Source organism: Carcharodon carcharias, chromosome 5, assembly GCF_017639515.1.
Source record: "Carcharodon carcharias isolate sCarCar2 chromosome 5, sCarCar2.pri, whole genome shotgun sequence".
NCBI classification, from domain to species: Eukaryota; Metazoa; Chordata; class Chondrichthyes; order Lamniformes; family Lamnidae; genus Carcharodon; species Carcharodon carcharias.
Genome location: NC_054471.1, coordinates 191,223,571 through 191,240,515, shown reverse-complemented (window position 1 = coordinate 191,240,515; position 16,945 = coordinate 191,223,571). Strand labels below are relative to the sequence as shown.

The 16,945-nt window shown below is 42.0% G+C and overlaps 1 protein-coding gene across 2 annotated transcripts in view; it reads right to left on the bottom strand.

Annotated features, from left to right (window-relative positions):
* The window catches only part of otofa (otoferlin a), a 480,240-nt gene that overhangs the window by 437,552 nt on the left and 25,743 nt on the right, over nucleotides 1-16,945 (bottom strand). For both annotated transcript variants that reach the window (XM_041188008.1, XM_041188007.1), the window contains exon 2: nucleotides 691-749. In XM_041188008.1, coding sequence (XP_041043942.1) covers nucleotides 691-749 — 59 coding nt within the window. The remainder of the gene's footprint in view (nucleotides 1-690; nucleotides 750-16,945) is intronic.

Sequence of the window (16,945 nt, the reverse complement as noted above, 5' to 3'; positions counted from 1 at the left end):
TCATTGTTCTTCCTACACAAACAATCAAATATATGTGCAGCCACCAGTTAAGATCAACACCATATTTATGGGGTAATATGATATCTATGAATGGTTAACCTTTTAAAAATAATCAAACTTTATTATATCAATGGTCGATTATAAGTGATAAATTTAGATATTTCAAGTTGAATATAAATTTATTTCTGTTTGATAGCTGCCAATAAAACAAAACCTTGAGCATAAGTAAGCTCTCCTTCCAGAAATAAATATGGCCTTTCTATGTAATCTGTGATTGTTTAACCTCAATTATTGTGACACAATACATAACAGAGCCCAACAAATCTCTCATTAGGTATAATTACCAACAGCCACTACTATGAAACCTTTCCAAGCCTCCATAATTAAACAAACTCCAGCAGTTATTTCAACTCTATTTAGCAAAGAGTTGTTCAGAAACACTTTAACAAGCTTTTCATAATAAAGAAAGGGGTCCGGCATTATTTAAGTGGCTGCAGTGTTATAACTTATCCTAATAAAAAATATGCTAAATACAGATGACCTTTGGATAAAATTATTTGAAATTCATGTATACACAGTGTGAGGAATTGAACCGAGTGTATATTGAATCCGATGTCAACCAGAACATGTGTTTTTTTTCTAACTTTAATGCGGTTTGAATAATTTATGAGAAACGTAAAGTAATCCTACCTCATCAAACTGTGCTTCATCTTCGCAGTTTTCTAGCACTCTTGTATAAAACGCGAGCCCTTGAAATTTCATAAAAAAAAAGTCAGTTAAGAAAGAAAATTAGAACATAATTAAATGACATTTTACAAACTAAATTCAATTATATTTATAGCTACAATTTAGAATGAACATTAATCTATTTAAACCACCCAAAGTGACTCTTAATTAGGCCTTGTTGGTTTAACAAATGAATTCTATGCATTATAAACAAATTTTGCTTGCTTATTCTCAGTGAGTCTGACAAAACTCAGGGTTCCTGAGTCCTAGTTTATGTTTTGCGCAAGTGTGACTGATGAATGGTTACCTCCTTAGTATTAATTTGAAAATTCTAGCATTAGTTTTAATTCATAAAGGCAGGTTATGACTTTGAGTGCGAGGAAGGGAAAGAAGATATTGATTTGAAGAAGCCATGAGAAAATTATTTCATTGATGAAACGTTAGTAAACTAATTTCTGAAATATTGCATCCTGGAATCTGTTAGAGAAATGATGGGACAGACAAATGTAATCAGAATTAGAAAAAAATACTAAATGGGACTCCATTTTAATAAACATCTCTGAAAGTAGGCAGTTAATATTGGCATGTGCTTTTCAAGGTGCTGTACTCTTATTTTCTTGGCAGTGGAATAATGTGGAAGTTACATATTCTCGGTATAAATTCAATTGTTTGGTTATTTTGATTCCAGCTGAATTTAATGACTGAGATTAGCTTGGAATACTCATCCCAAATAATATAATAACTGGTGCACCACTGCCAATTCTTAAAAGGATTTGTAACCATCACAGGGAATTCCTTGGAACTGACATTCAGCAAAACTTTAGTAGAGATTAATGATTTCTGCCAGTGATTCTAGCAGGTGAGGCTTGTCACACTTCTCCATTCACTATATTGGTAAGTAAACAGATTAAAAAAAAAGAAAGACTTGGATTTATATGGTGTTTTTCATGATCAGTGGATGTCTCAAAGCACTTCAATGAAATACTTTTGAAGTGTAGTCAGTGTTGCAATGCATGAAACACAGAACCCAATATCTGCACAGCACACCCCCAGAAACAGCAATGTCATAATGGCCGGATAATCTGTTTCTGTGATGTTGGTTGAGAAATGAATATTGGCCAGGACATTGGGATAACTCCCCTCCTCTTCTTTGAAATAGTGCCAAGGGATCTTTAATATCTGGGGCATGGGCAGGCAGATGGGGCCTTGGTTTAACGTCTCATCCAAAAGACACCTCATCTGAGAGTTCAGCCCTCCCTCAGTACTGCGCGGGAGTGTTAGCCTTGATTTTTGTTCTCAAGCCCTGGAGCACTTGAATGGGAACTCAGTATAACTCAGAGACAAGAGTACTACCAACTGAACCACAGCTGACACACACATAATTAATAGTTTCATTGAAATGGCAGACAGAGGAATACCATACAAATCTGCTAATTCTTCAACTGCTATTATGGTCAAGGTTTTCAAATAGACAGCTAAAGTAGTGAGAGCAATTTTATACATTCAAAAAATAGACTCAGAATTACAGTTTGTTTTCTCAGTTGTCTGTTTGGTCCTAGGGAATATCATTAGGACACTTGGCTGCCATAAAAAAAACTTTGGAATTCAGCTACAGGGACCACGACAAAGCCAGGTGCAATTTAAATATAAATGAAAAACCTGAGTTCCTTCTTAAAAATTGTCTAATATTTTAGAACAATGGAAGTACAGCACAGAAGAAGGCATTTGGTCCATTTTGCTTGCGTTTGGTCTTTGTTCGAGTAAACGAAAATTAATTCCAGTCCCTTACATTCTCCCCATAGCCCTTCAATGTTGGACCTTCAATGAATCACCAAATGTGACAAAAAAAACCATAATTTTCTATTAAAGGGCATGCCAGCAGGAGTCTGACTGGATAATTCTTATGAGGCCTGTTCACAGTTTCAGCAGAAGAGCATTGAATGTATTTGAATGGCCTGCTAATGGCTACTTCATTCCTTTTAAGTGCATCAAAGATTTCAGAAAATATTGGACAGTGCTATTTCATATGCACTGTGCACTATTAATGCCAACAGTCATTCCTAGTGTATTATGGTTCTTCAGAGAGAGTGCCGTTCTATATTCAAAATCTACAGCCAAAAACATAATGAACTGAGCGGTTCCTAGTTAGGTCTTGACCCAGGTATCGCAGTCAATTATGTTATCTCGGTATATTGTCAGCACATCTGTTAACTCATGTAGAACACAGGGATGTAATTGATGATTGGTGAGAATCCAGGAAGCATTCATGGATAGGCCGGATGACCTACTCCTGCTCCTGTTTCTTGTGTACTTGTGAGGAAAAAAAACAAGAATGCTTGGAAAAGTGATCTTTAAAGGACCCATTTTCAAGTTCAAAATAAGATTTTGGCATGAGTCCATAATTCGCTTGGTATTTCCTCTGTAGCTCATTAACAGTAGGAAAATGGTTTTACCTGGCGGACATTATTCCTACCAGGGAGACTCATCCAAGAATCAACTCATATCCTTACTAGGTGGAAAATCTAGCTATCTGTATTTTGAATTAACCTTGGGCAAAACTTGCTATAAAAGTAATGGTGTCTAAATGGATTATGCTGTTCCTAATGTATAAATTGCCCATGGCGCTTCACCTATAGTTCAACTGTAACCAATATGCTATCATCATCAGTGCTTATGCCCCGAACCTTGACTCCAATGAAGATGTTAAGGCAAAGTTCTATTCTGACCTTGATGAAGTCCTCACTGCCATCTAGAAGAAAGCACCATCTTTCCTGGGGACTTTAATACCAGGATTGGCTGTGACTCCGATGTCTGGAGCAGAACCATTAGGAAAACAGGGTGGGAAAGTCATTGCAAATGGCATCGTCCTGTCTGGCCTCATTATTAACAAAAGCCCTTTTTCACCAGAAGGACAAACACAAAACTACACGGAGGCATCTTAGATCAAAGTGTTAGCATCTGCTGGATTATAGCATTGTTCAGGTCAATCATCAAAGTGATGTCTGTATCATTCGATCCATGCATGGGACTGATATTTGCTGGATGGATCACTGACTTGTTCAATTAGTGATGAACATCCACGTAAAGTGTCAAGACATTGTAAGGTCCAGAAGTCCAAGAGGAAGACGATCAATGTCCAGCCCTAAAACAGCTCAACCGAAGGGAGGAATTCCAAGTGCAGCTCACAACCATTCTGGAAAATCTTCACACATCCAACTCAATTCCAGAACATGGGATCAAGTAAAGTCAGCTGTACTAGACCCCTATGCCCAGACCATTGAGTTCAAGTATCATTGTCACCAGGACTGGTTTGATGAAAACAATGCTGAAATATGTGATCTCCTGGAACAAAAACTAGCAGCTTTCATTGCCTGGCAGAACAACCCAAGGTCATATGTCAAGAAGAAGACAAGGGAGCCTCAAGGCTGACCCCAAAGACAAATCCGGAAGATAAAAGACATTTGCTAGAAAGAGAAAGCTTGAGACAGCCAACAGTATGCTGACCATCATGACTTGCAAAGCTTTTTTGAAGCCACCAGGTCTAAAGACCAAGGCCTGTCTGACGTGGAAATATATCGCCGTTCCTTCACTGTCTGTGGGTCAAAATCCTGGAGCTCCCTTCCTAACAGCACTGTAGGTGTACTACACCACATGGACTGCAGTTGTTCAAGAAGGCAGCCGACCACCAACTTCTCAAGGGCAGTTAGGGACGGGCAATAACTATTGGCCTAGCCAGCGAAGCCCACATCCTGCTAATGAATAATAAAAAAGACAAAACCTCCTTCGCTCACAAGGTGGTGTTTCTCTTGTTAAAGATGTCACTGGAAATTCAACACTAGAAAGAACATTTTCAACAACTCCTCAACCATGAATCCACAATGGCAACTGATATTCTCCAGGCACTCCCCCAGTATCCTGTGGTAGAATCGATTAGTGAACCACCGTCAATGGGAGATGCAACAAGCAATCAAGCGGATGATATAACAACAAAGCCTACAGCCCTGATGGAATTCCAGCTGAGGTCTTCAAAGCTGGGGGCTTTTGCCTACATCAAGGTTCCATGCTATGGATATCAGCCTATGGATTTGGGGGAAAGAAGAACTCCCCCTGAATTCAGGAATTCAACAATTGTAACTATCTTCAGGGAAGGAGATGAATCATGCTTGAGTTCTTTTTCCTTCTTGACCATTGCAGGGAACACCCTGACATGCATTCCCCTGAACCACCTACTTCCTGCAGCTGCGGAAATCCTCCCAGAGACACAGTGTGACTTTAGACCTTCCAGCGGAACCTCCTTCATGATCTTTGTTGCCAGACAAATCCAAGAAAAATGATGAGAACAACGCCAGGAACCCTTCATTGCATTCATCAACCTGACCAAAGCATTTGACCCAGTATATCACGAGTGTCTGTTAATTGTGCTCCAAAGATTTGGATGCCCAAGAAGCTACACCACAATCCTGCAATTGCTTCATGCTGATACGATGACCACTGTCTTGAGTGGGAGTTCCAAAGTAGATGCCTTCAAAATCTGGACTGGGTTCAGGCAAGGCTGTGTGATAGCCTCCATACTATTTATAATCTACCTGACAGTGGCTATTCACCTCATCAAACATCAACTGCTTTCTGGTATGAGTATTGAATGTCATCTAGATGGAAAACTCTTTAACCTCAGTGTCTGCATTCCAAAACTACACTGGCCACCATAAACATACATGTTCTACAGTTTGTGGGTTATTCAGTGTCGTTGTCCGCTCTGCACCAGATTTGCAAACCACTTGTGTTCTCTTCAATTCCGCATACAAGAAACCGGGCAGGTCTTTGATTGTTGCCATAACAAAATTCATGGCCAGGATTTCCCAGTCATCGGGCAGGCTCAGCGGGAGCAGCTGTGAAACAGACCACCGCTCGCGATGGGACCCCAAACGCGATTTCACACTGGCTGGCCAATTAATGGTCAGCCTGTGTGAAACATGTGCTTCAGCGCTCAGCGCTGCCTGTGTGCAGGGGAGGGGGAGGAGGGCGAGTGCAGAAGTTCACGCATGCGCATAGGTGCGCGCAGTAAAAGCTCCCTCGGGCACAGAGACGCCTCAGGGAGATGAAGATTTTCCAAATAAACAATAAAGAATTTAAAAATATTAAAAAAACATGTCCCCTCATGTGAGTCTGTCACATGAGCAGGGACATGTTAGAAATGAGTGCGATAACTTTTAAATTTTTTTAATCACCGGACGAAACTACATCCCGCCCGTGGATGAGGTTTCGCCAAAGCTGCAAAGGCTGCTTGGCCTTTTCACTGTCCTGCAAACTGAACGGTTGGATGGGCTGCAAAAAATTTCAATCAATTTGTTCACTAAGGGCCTTAATAGGCCACTTAATTGTTGGTGGGTGCGCTGCCGAATCCTGCACGTGCCCATCGATCGAAATATCATGCAAGTGCGCGATGATGTCAGGATGCTCACCCAAGGTCATTGCGCGCCTTTTTACGCTCCTTCTGATTTGGCGCATGCTCACCCAATGAGCACAATATTCCGCCCCATATAACAACCCACATCTGGTCAAATATTCCACTTCCTATATATGTTGAAGGAGAGACTCTAGGATATGTTGAGCACGTCCCATACCTTGGCAGGCACCCAAAAAGCCAACATCGACAAGGGGCTCCAACGCTGGATCAGCTGCCCCAACTCAGTTTTCTACAAACTACGTCAGCGAGTGTTTGACAACAAAGACCTCTGCAAGTCAACAAATGTCCTAATATACAGAGCAGTTGTCGTCACCACATCTCACTGCTGTGAGATCTGGACTGTGCATCAGTGGCACTTAAGCGCGCTCAAGGGGTTCCATTTACAATGCCTCCACTGCCTCCTCAAATTCAATGAGAAGCCCATTGAACAAATGCTAGTGTCCTTCTTGAAGTCAGCTCAAAGCATTCTGGTAAAACTCCTGCAAAATCAGCTTTGATGGACTGGACACTGTGTCCAGATAAATGAAAAGTGTCTCCCTGCCAGGTCCTGTTTTCTCAACTCACCAATGGCCAAATGTTCTGGGGAGGTCAACGAAAATGCTTCAAAGACACTCTGAAGCTCTTTGACAGTATAGCAGCTACCAATCATTCAAAATGCAACCATTTGTCCATCAAGCTGCACCACGCTTTGAATCACAATGTCTTAATGATGAGGTGGAGTGGTGGCCAGGAAGGATAGAAAAGGAAGCAAATCCTGCATTCCAGGATCCCATTAAGCATGTGGGATATCCTATCCCATGTGCCCAAAGGTCTGTGATCGAAAATAAGCCTGTTCAGTCACATGAAGGCCTATGGCAGGAACTCACGATGCTGAGTAGACATCATCCTCAAATCGAGGGACAGCCAACAACTATGATAAGTTAGTCAGTAATTTTGTAGGAAGGAGGAGATTTCCCATGAATTGAAAATCAGCACAGCTTGTTTGATTTCTGCTGATTTGTTGCTAGCATCGCAAAAAAAAAAGCAGTCTCAGACTTATCACTAGGTTTCTGCATTTATGTATTAATTGCCCATTCAGCACAGAAATCAACGGCCTCAATTTTGGGTCTCCAAACCATTGCAAACCAAGGTACCCCCAAAATATGCGCAGCATCCCATGGAAATCCCGATACACTGACTCTGTGGGAATCGCCCTGGAAATCTGAACTTCAGACGGACAGTTCTCTTGCTCCCTCTGATCCCCCAAAAAGTCTCCGACTCTGTGTTGGCATCAATAGCTTTGGAGAGTTCCAACTTTCTTATCTGGATAATTACCCAGGAAATGTTAGACCCAATAACCCTAGTCTAACTCCTGGGTAACTATACAACTGGCCCTCACAGCTGCCCCACTGAGCTCTCAATTCTCCCCCCAAAACTGAACTGACTAGCCCCCACCAAACAACTCCCTCCTGCTCCCCAACACTCCTTGACCCAACGTGATCAGCCCTCACCACCCAACTCCTTCCTGTCCACCCAACACCCCACAGCAACCCCCTCCCCACGACCTGACCTGACTAGCCTCCACCACCTAACAACCCCAATCACCCAACTCCCCAAATCTGACCTGATTAGCCCCCACCACTCAACTCCCTCCTGCTCCCCAACACTCCTTGATCCAACGTGATCAGCCCTCACCACCCAATTCCCTCTGACCCCCTGATCTCCCTCCTGACCTGACCTATCACCCCCAACCTGACAACCCCTCCCAACCCGACCTAACTACGCCTGACCCACCTGCCCACTCACCCACCGACCCCTCTCACCTACCCTACCCATCTGCCACTCACCCAACTATCACCCTACCACCTCTTCAACTGCCACCCTTCCACCAGACCTAACTATGAAACTACCACCTTATGACCTGCTACCCTACTACCCTACCCACCTACCACCTAGCCCACCTAACACCTTACCCACATACCCATGTACCTCACCCATCTACCCACTTATCACTTACATCACCCATCTCTACCATCCTACCCATTCACTCATTTATGCACTCACCGAGATGAGGGGGGATCTGATTGAAACTTACAGAATACTGAAAGGCCTGGATAGGGTGGACGTGGGGAAGATGTTTCCATTAGTAGGAGAGACCTTTTAGAACAGAGATGAGGAGAAACTTCTTTAGCCAGAGAGTGGTGAATCTATGGAATTCATTGTCACAGAAGGCTGTGAAGGCCAGGTCATTGAATGCATTTAAGACCAAGATCGATAGGTTCTTGATTGGTAAGGGGATCAAAGGTTACGAGGAGAAGGCAGGAGAATGGGGTTGAGAAACTTATCAGCCGTGATTGAATGGCGGAGCAGACTCGATGGGCCGAATAGCCTAATTTCTGTTCCTATGTCTTATGGTCTTATGGTCTAACATTCATCCAACACCCATTCACTAACGTTCACATTAGACATTTAAACTTACCTTCTGGCAGATTTTTTAGTGACAGACATTTAAAGGCATATTTCAAAATACGCAGGATATATACAATCCAATGAGAAAGAAAAATCCCAAGGGGAGGGGCCACCATCTGTGGCTAACTAAAAAAGTTAAAGACAATATCAAACTTAAAGAAAAAGCATATCACTATGCAAAGGCAGGTGGCAGGTCAGGAGATCAGAAAGAATATAAAGAACAGCAAAGAATGACAAAAAGATTAATAAGGAGGGAAATATTAAAGTACGAGAGAAAGCTTGCTAGTAATAGCTAGTAATATAAATACAGTAAGAGTTTCTATAGGTATTTAAATAAGAAAAGAGTTAAAGTGAATATTGGTCCTATAGAGAGTGCATCTGGGGAATTGATAATGGAAAGTAGGGAGATGGCGGATAAATGAAACAAATATATGGTTTCAGTCTTTACTATAGAAGGCACAAGTAACATCCCGGAAATAGCTGTAAATCAGGAAATGGAAGGGAGGGAGGAACTCAGAAAAATTACAATCGCCACTGTACTGAGCAAATTATTGGGGCTGCCGGCTGACAGATCTTCAGGTCCAGATGGACTTCACCCTAAGGTCTTGAAAGAAGCAGCTAGTGAGATTGTTGCTGTACTGGTTTTAATTTTCCAAAATACCCTAGATTCAGGGAAGCTTCTATTAGATTGAAAAATAGCAAATGTAACTCCTTGATTCAAAAAGGGAGGGAGACAGAAATCAGGAAACTACAGGCCAGTTAGCCTAATGTCTGTCATAGTGAATATGTTCGAAGCTATTATTAAAGATGTCATAGCAGGCCACATAGAAAAATTCAAGGCAGTCAGGAAGAGTCAACATGATTTTGTTAAAGGGAAATCATGTTTAACCAATTTATTGGAGTTCTATGAAAGAGTCACATGTGCTGAACATTGTGCAATCATTGGCGAACATCCCCACTTCTGACCATATAATGGAAGGAAGGTAATTGATGAGGCAGATGAAGATGGTGGGGCTGAGGACATTACCATGAGGAACTCCTGCAGTTATGTCCTGGAGCTGTGATGACTGACCTCCAACAACCACAACCATCTTCCTTTGTGTTAGGTATGGCTCCAACCAGTGGAGAATTTTCCCCCTGATACCCATTGACTCCAGTTTTGCTAGTGTTCCTTGATACCACACTCAAATGGTGCCTTTATGCCACTCTCACCTCACCTCAGGAGTTCAGCTCTTTTGTCCATGCTTGAACCAAGGCTGTAATGAGGTCAGGAGCTGAGTGGCCCTGGCGGAACTCAAACTGGGCATCAGTGAGCAGGTTTATGCTAAGCAAGTGCTGCTAGATAGCACTGTTGATGACCCCTTCAATTACTTTACTGATGATCAAGAGTAGACTGATGGGGTGGTAATTGGTCAGGTTGGATTTGTCCTGCATTTTGTGGACATGACATAGCTGGGCAATTTTCCATATTGCCAGGTAAATGCCAGTGTTGTAGCTGTACTGGAGAAGCTTAGCTAGGGGCATGACAAGTTCTGGAGAACAAGTCTTCAGTACTATTGCCGGAATATTGTCAACGCCCATAGTTTTTGCAGTATTCAGTGCCTTCAACCGTTTCTTGATATCACATGAAGTGAATCAAATTGGCTGAAGACTGGCACCTGCTTTGCTGGGGACATCCGGAGGAGGCCGAGATGGATCATCCACTCGGCACTTCTGGCTGAAGATATTGCAAATGTTTCAGCCTTGTCTTTTGCACTGATGTGCTGGGCTCCTCCATCATTGAGGATGGGGATAGTTGTGCAGCCACCTCCTCCAGTGAGCTGTTAATTGTCCATCACCATTCATGACGAGATGTGGCAGGACTGCAGAGCTTAGATCAGAGTCGTTGGTTGTGGGATTGCTTATCCCTGTCTATTTACTTGCTGCTTATGCTGTTTGGCACACAAGTAGTCCTGTATTATAGCTTCACCAGGTTGACACCTCATTTTTAGATGTGCCTGGTGCTGCTCCTGGCATGCCCTCCTGCACTCTTCATTGAACCAGGGTTGATCCCCTGGCTTGATGGTAATGGTAGAGTGGGGAATATGCCAGGCCATGAGGTTACAGATTGTGTTCAAGTGCAATTCTGCTGCTGCTGATGTCTCACAGCGCCTCATGGATGCCCAGTCTTGAATTGCTAGATCTGTTCGAAATCTATCCCATTTAGCACGGTGCTAGTGCCACACAACACGATGGAGGGTATCCTCAATGTGAAGGCGGGACTTCGTCTCCACAATGACTGTGGAGTTCACTTCCGATATTGTCATGGGCAAATGTATCTGTGGCAGACAGCTTGGTGAGGATGAGGTCAAGTATGTTTTTCCCTCTTGTTGGCTCCCTCACCACCTGTTGCAGACCCAGTCTAGCAGTCATGTCCTCTTTGTCTCCAGGGAGCAGACTCGGAGGTAGGAGCACCAGAGCAGTGACCTCGGGGCACAGAGTAACTGAAGCCAAAACTGAAAAAGTGACACCACAGGAAAGCTGTGACCTGATTGCTTGGTAGGAAATCTGCACCAAATTTGAAAATAAAATCCCTACAAAGCTAATTAATAAATTAATTATGCAAAAATGATGCGTAAAATGATGCGCAATGACATAGGGAATGCAACCCAGCATCACCACGCATCATTCTGATCCTCAGTTTGGCAGGCATGCAGTGGAGTTGGCTGTGCACCCACTGAACTGTCAAAGGCCTAGTAAGGCCATTTAAATTGTAATAATTAACAGGGCTACCCATCCAACCTTAAGGTTGGCGGGGGGCAGGCGAAGAGCCCAGGCGGCTTTTGCATTTTTCATGGAACCTCATCCACGGGCGGGTGAGGTTTCATGAAGGGTTTATAAATGTAACAAAGATTTTTAATAAAGTTCATTGACATGTCCCAGCTCATGCGACACTGTCACATGAGGGGACATGTCTGAATAATTTTTTAAATTCTTTTTTGCAAAGCTTTATTACGAAATGAATCCCCCTGAGGCAATTCTGTGCCTCAGGGAGATTTCTGCGCATTTTCGCATGCACAAAGGAGCTCAGGCCTGGACTCTCCCTCCTCCCCCCCCCACCCACACAAGGAGTGCTCAGCGCTTCTGGGTGCCTGTCATGCAGGCCTTAATCGTCCTGCCCATGCAAAATGGCGGCACGCAGTCAATAGCGGGCAGCGATCGGCTACGCGTCCGGCTACCCCTGTGCCCTTTCCCGAACCGCACACCAGATGGGGGAAAATTCTCCCCAGAGAGTAAGCATAAATAATTTCAGTGCTGGGGCCTGAAATTTTTACAATTTATATAAATGACTTGGATGAAGGGACCAAAGGAATGTTTACTCAATCTGCTGATGACACAAAGGTAGGTAGGAAAAAAAATTGTGAAGAGGAAATAAGGAGTCTCCAAAGTGACATAGATAGCTTAAGTGTGTGGGCAAAGATCTGGAAATGGAGTATAATGTGGGCAAATGTGAAATTGTTCATTTTGGCAGGAAGAGTAAGAAATAAGCTTATTATCTAAATGGTGACAGGTTGCAGAGCTTTGAGATACAGAGGGATCTGGGTGTCCTAATGAATGAATCGCAGAAGGCTAGTATGCAGGTACAGCAAGTAATTAGGAAAGCTAGTAGAGTGTTATCAGCTATTGTGAGGGGAATTGATTGCAAAAGTAGGGAGGTTATGCTTCAGTTGTACAGGGCACTGGTGAGACCACATCTAGGGTACTGTGTACAGTACTGGTCTCCTTATTTAAAGAAAAATGTAAATATGTTTGAAGCAGTTTAGAGAAGGTTTACCAGACTAATACTAGGAATGGGTGGGTTATGAGGAAAGGTTGGACAGTTTAGGCTTGTAGCCACTGGAGTTTAGAAGAGTAAGCAGTGACTTAATTGAAACGTTTAAGATCCTGAGGGGTCTTGACAGGGTGGATGTGGAGGGGATGTTTCCTCTTGTCCTCTTGTGGAAGAATCTAGAACAAGGGGTCACTGTTTAAAAATAAGGTGTTGCCCATTTAAGACAGAGATGAGGAGAAATGTTTTCTCTCAGAGGGTAGTGAGTCTTTGGAACTCTCTTTCTCAAGAGGCGGTGGAAGCGGAGCCTTTGAACATTTTTAAGGCAGAGCTGGATAGGTTCTTGATTAACAAGGGGGTGAAAGGTTATTGGCGGTAGGCAGGGATGTGGGTGGGGCTGAGGTGACAATCTTGATCTTATCCACAATCTTATTGAATGGCGGAGCAGGCTCGAGGGGCCGAGTGGCCTACTCCTGCTCCTAATTCATATGTTCGTATAAAAGGCAGGGCATGCCTTGAAGTTCCCTACTGCAGCAAAATCTAGGGCAATGGGAAGAGGCTTGGGTGGGGCTTAAACATCAGCATAGAATGGTTGGGCTGAATGGCCTGTTTCTGTGATATAAATCCTATGTAATCCAATGTAATATTTTAACATTTAGCATTCTGTAAATGCGTGTCACTCTCAGTACCTTGTATAGGACTAAAATTGTTCAATGGAGAGCCTAGCTCACTGACAGCTTGCATTAGGAAACTGTTAGCATGGCTCCCTTGATTTTTCATCTATTTGGTTAAATTCCACTTCCTTTATCTTTTCATTCTCTGCACCATGGGGAGAATGGTGCAGAGCTTTTTGACTGGAGCTGCTTTGATCTTTTTATTTACTTTTGGAAACAGAGATGCAGAATTTGTGTACCAGATTCTATTTTTTTACCTTCTTGCGAGGATAATAAACTGCTCATTAAGTTAAAGAGGAGTCCCGTTATTATGAGATTTGCAGGCATTCCAATATTCAATTTGAAAGCACAGCCTGAAGCAATTAACAGAAGGGAAAAAAAGATTAACTTAAACATGGGATTCAAGGTATTAACCTATTGTTAAAAGGGGATTGCAATATAATGTTTTGATTAAAGGATCTGATTAATTGTGAAACATTGTCAACATTACAGCTCCAATTATGGTGGCCCTATTGTAACAAATGGAAACAAATTCATGCTAGCAATTAAATAAAAAAACATAATTAACAGCTTACCTTATATCAATTAGCTATTAAATACAGTGTGTGGGGTGCAGGAAATGAGAAACAATGTATGTTCACATTTGAAAACTGTCCTTAACTACTTTTCTGTAAAAGTAACTCACTTTCTGTTATCACTTTTAAAATAAGGAATCTCCTTATGGGCCTGGCTCAATACTCCCATTGTTGATTAATTTACAATAGTTTTTCCCAGTACAGACCAAAGGCAGTTTGCATAAAGGAAAACATAGATTTTTAATTTTTAACATATTATGCAACCTATTTTGCAAATGATTGTAGCATCAAAATTTTTATTAGGTTCTCTACTTACCAAGGATTACATGGGCGATACAGCACAACACAGGTCATTCAGCCCAACCAGTCCATGCCAGTGCTTATGTACCACTCAAACCTCCTCCCATCATTCTTCACCTAAATCTACCAACATAATCCTCAATTCTCTCTCCCTTATATAAGTTGTCCACCTTTCGGTGAAATACTATTTCCTCCAACCACTCCCTGTGGTAGCGAATTCCATTCTCACTATATGGGTGAAGAAGTTTCTACCGAATTCTCTATTAGATTTCTTTGTGATTATCTTATATTGATGGCCTCTAATTATGCTCTTCCCTACAAATGAAAACATTTCCTTTGTATCCACTCTATCAAACCATCTTATTATTTTAAAGACCTCGATTAGGTCATCCCTCAACCCTCTTTTCCAAGAGAAAAGAGACCCAACCTGTTTGTCCTTTCCTGATATGTCTTCCCTTGCATTTCTGGTATCTTCCTTGTAAATCTTTTCTGCATTCTACTAAGTATGGGGCAATGTTCTCATGGACCTTTTGGAAATCCAGATAAATTATATTTACTACATTACCATTATCTACTCTTTCTTGGTGAAACAAATTTTTCCCTTTTGACATTCATGCTGATTAATCATTATTACATTTCTAGTTTGCAGATATTCTACTACTCTCTCCTTTAGTAGGGATTTCATTATTTTTAAGCTGACTAGTCTATAATTCCTTGAACGTGTTTAAACCTCCTTCTAAATATAGGAATTACTTTAGCTATCTGCCAGTCTGCCACAATTTTTTCTGATGAATTATTAAATATATGTAATAATGCCTCTGCTATTTCTTCCCTAGGTTCTTTTAAATTGTACGGGTGCAATCCATTCTGACCAAGGATTTTATTCTCTCTGAGTTTGATTAGTTCTGTTAATATGCCCCCCCACTTCCTTTAATTAAAATGCACTTACTGCATTAATCATCTCATCACCCAATGTCATGTCCATCTGTCTATATCCCTGGTAAATATCAAAGCAAAATATTTATTCTGATATTTCTACCATGTCCTTATAACACCTGTGGTGTAATCCTGTCAATTCCTTAAAGGTCCTATTCCCTTCACAACCTTCCATTTTTATTGATGCACCTGAAAAATATTTTACTTTTTTTTATCTTCCATGATAATTTAATTTCATAGTTCCTCTTTGACTTGTTAAATGTTTTTTTACTTCTCTCCCAATCTCTTTGTATTCTCTCTTACCATGGACTCCCCTATCGTCTGTATACTATCACGCCTCTTTCCTAGCTCTCAGTTGTTCCCTTATGTCTTTATTCATTCATGGGGCAGAATCTTCTGTTAGTCGAGCGGGGGTGGGGCCCGCTCGCCAACATGTAAAATGCCGTGGGGTGACGTTCGGCGTGTGTCCTGATTTCACCCTGCGTCATTTAGATTTTCAGGTCGGTGGGTGCGCAGCCGACTTGGCTGCCCACCTGCCGACCTGTCGACGGCCTATTAAGGCCACTAAAAAATTAATTGAAACCATTAATGGACCTGCCCGTCCAATCTTAAGCATGAAAAAGCATGAAACCTCATCCACGGGTGGTTGAGGGTTCATGAGTGATTATAAAATCTCAGAACATTTCAAAACAAAAGTAATGGACATGTCTCAACTCGTGTGACAGTGTCACATGAGGGGATATGGCAACAAAACTTTTCTCTCATCTTTATTTGAAGTTTCAAATCTGAGCCAACCTCCCTGAGGCAGCACTTAGCCTCAGGGAGATCAGTGCACTCTTTTGTGTGCATGTGTGAAAGAGCACACTCCCAGCTGAGGGAATTCCGCCAACAACCCCCCCCCCACCCACCCGCACAGGGAGTGCATAGTGTAAAATGGCGGCATGCCACCAACTGGGGTGGGGGTGGGGGGGCGCTGATTGGTTACCCGCCCGCCAGCGCCTGCTCCCGCTCCCGCACACCCGCCTGAAGGGGGAAAATGTTAGCCATGGAGTCTAAGTAATTTTAGTTTGTTCTTTTAGCAGAATAGATCTTCTTGCATCCTGTTGAATGCTGTTTTAAATGTTTCCCATTTTTGTTCTACATCATTGCTTGCCAATATTGTTGCATATTTTATTTTCCCAAATTGTATTTCTGTCTTGATGATAGCTGCATCCCTTTCTTCAACTCACCTTCATAAGTATCGCTATTCCACCACCTCCCCTTTGCCTCCCTCTATCTTTTCTAAATATTGTTGTGATCCTGTTAGGGACTGTTAGCTTTTAAAGAGGAATCCAAGCAACCAGCAAGTAACTGGCTGAACTATGTGAACTCATGCTTTGGAGCACTGCTGTAACCATCCCCTTCTCCCTCTCTTCCTTTAAGACCCTCTCTTAAATCCGTTAGCCAAGCCTTTGATCATGCCTTCTGATTGGCTCACTGTTGATATATTTTCATCAGACCTCTTGTGAAATGTAATGCTTTTGCTGCAGAGGTGGACAGCTAAACTATTTACAATCAAGTGTAGGTTTTCCGAAAGACAAAGAACTTTTCTTTGTACATAGCATTAGCAATATATTCTGCCTTTGATAAAGATCAAGAGTGAAATGCTGTATTTGATCCTGGTGGACAAAGAAATCTTGTGGGAAAAATTAGGTTAATTACTGTAAATTAATGGTACTGTTCCCCACCTCCTTGGAATATCAGCAAGTAACTTCAACTGCAGCCCTTTAGGTAAAGAATTTATTTTACTTTGGGTTTTTCTAAAGATCATCTTTACACATAATTCAAAAACACAATATTGTTTTTATTTTACTTTTTTGATGATATCTTTGACTGAAGTAAGAGTTTTGGAACTCCCAGTTATGAACCTTCAGTGCAGATATTTGTTGGACCCACCAAGAATTCTTGGTTAGTATTGAATAATGAAGTGGAAGACACAGCCCAAGACTAACAGGTTTCAGTAATGCACCAT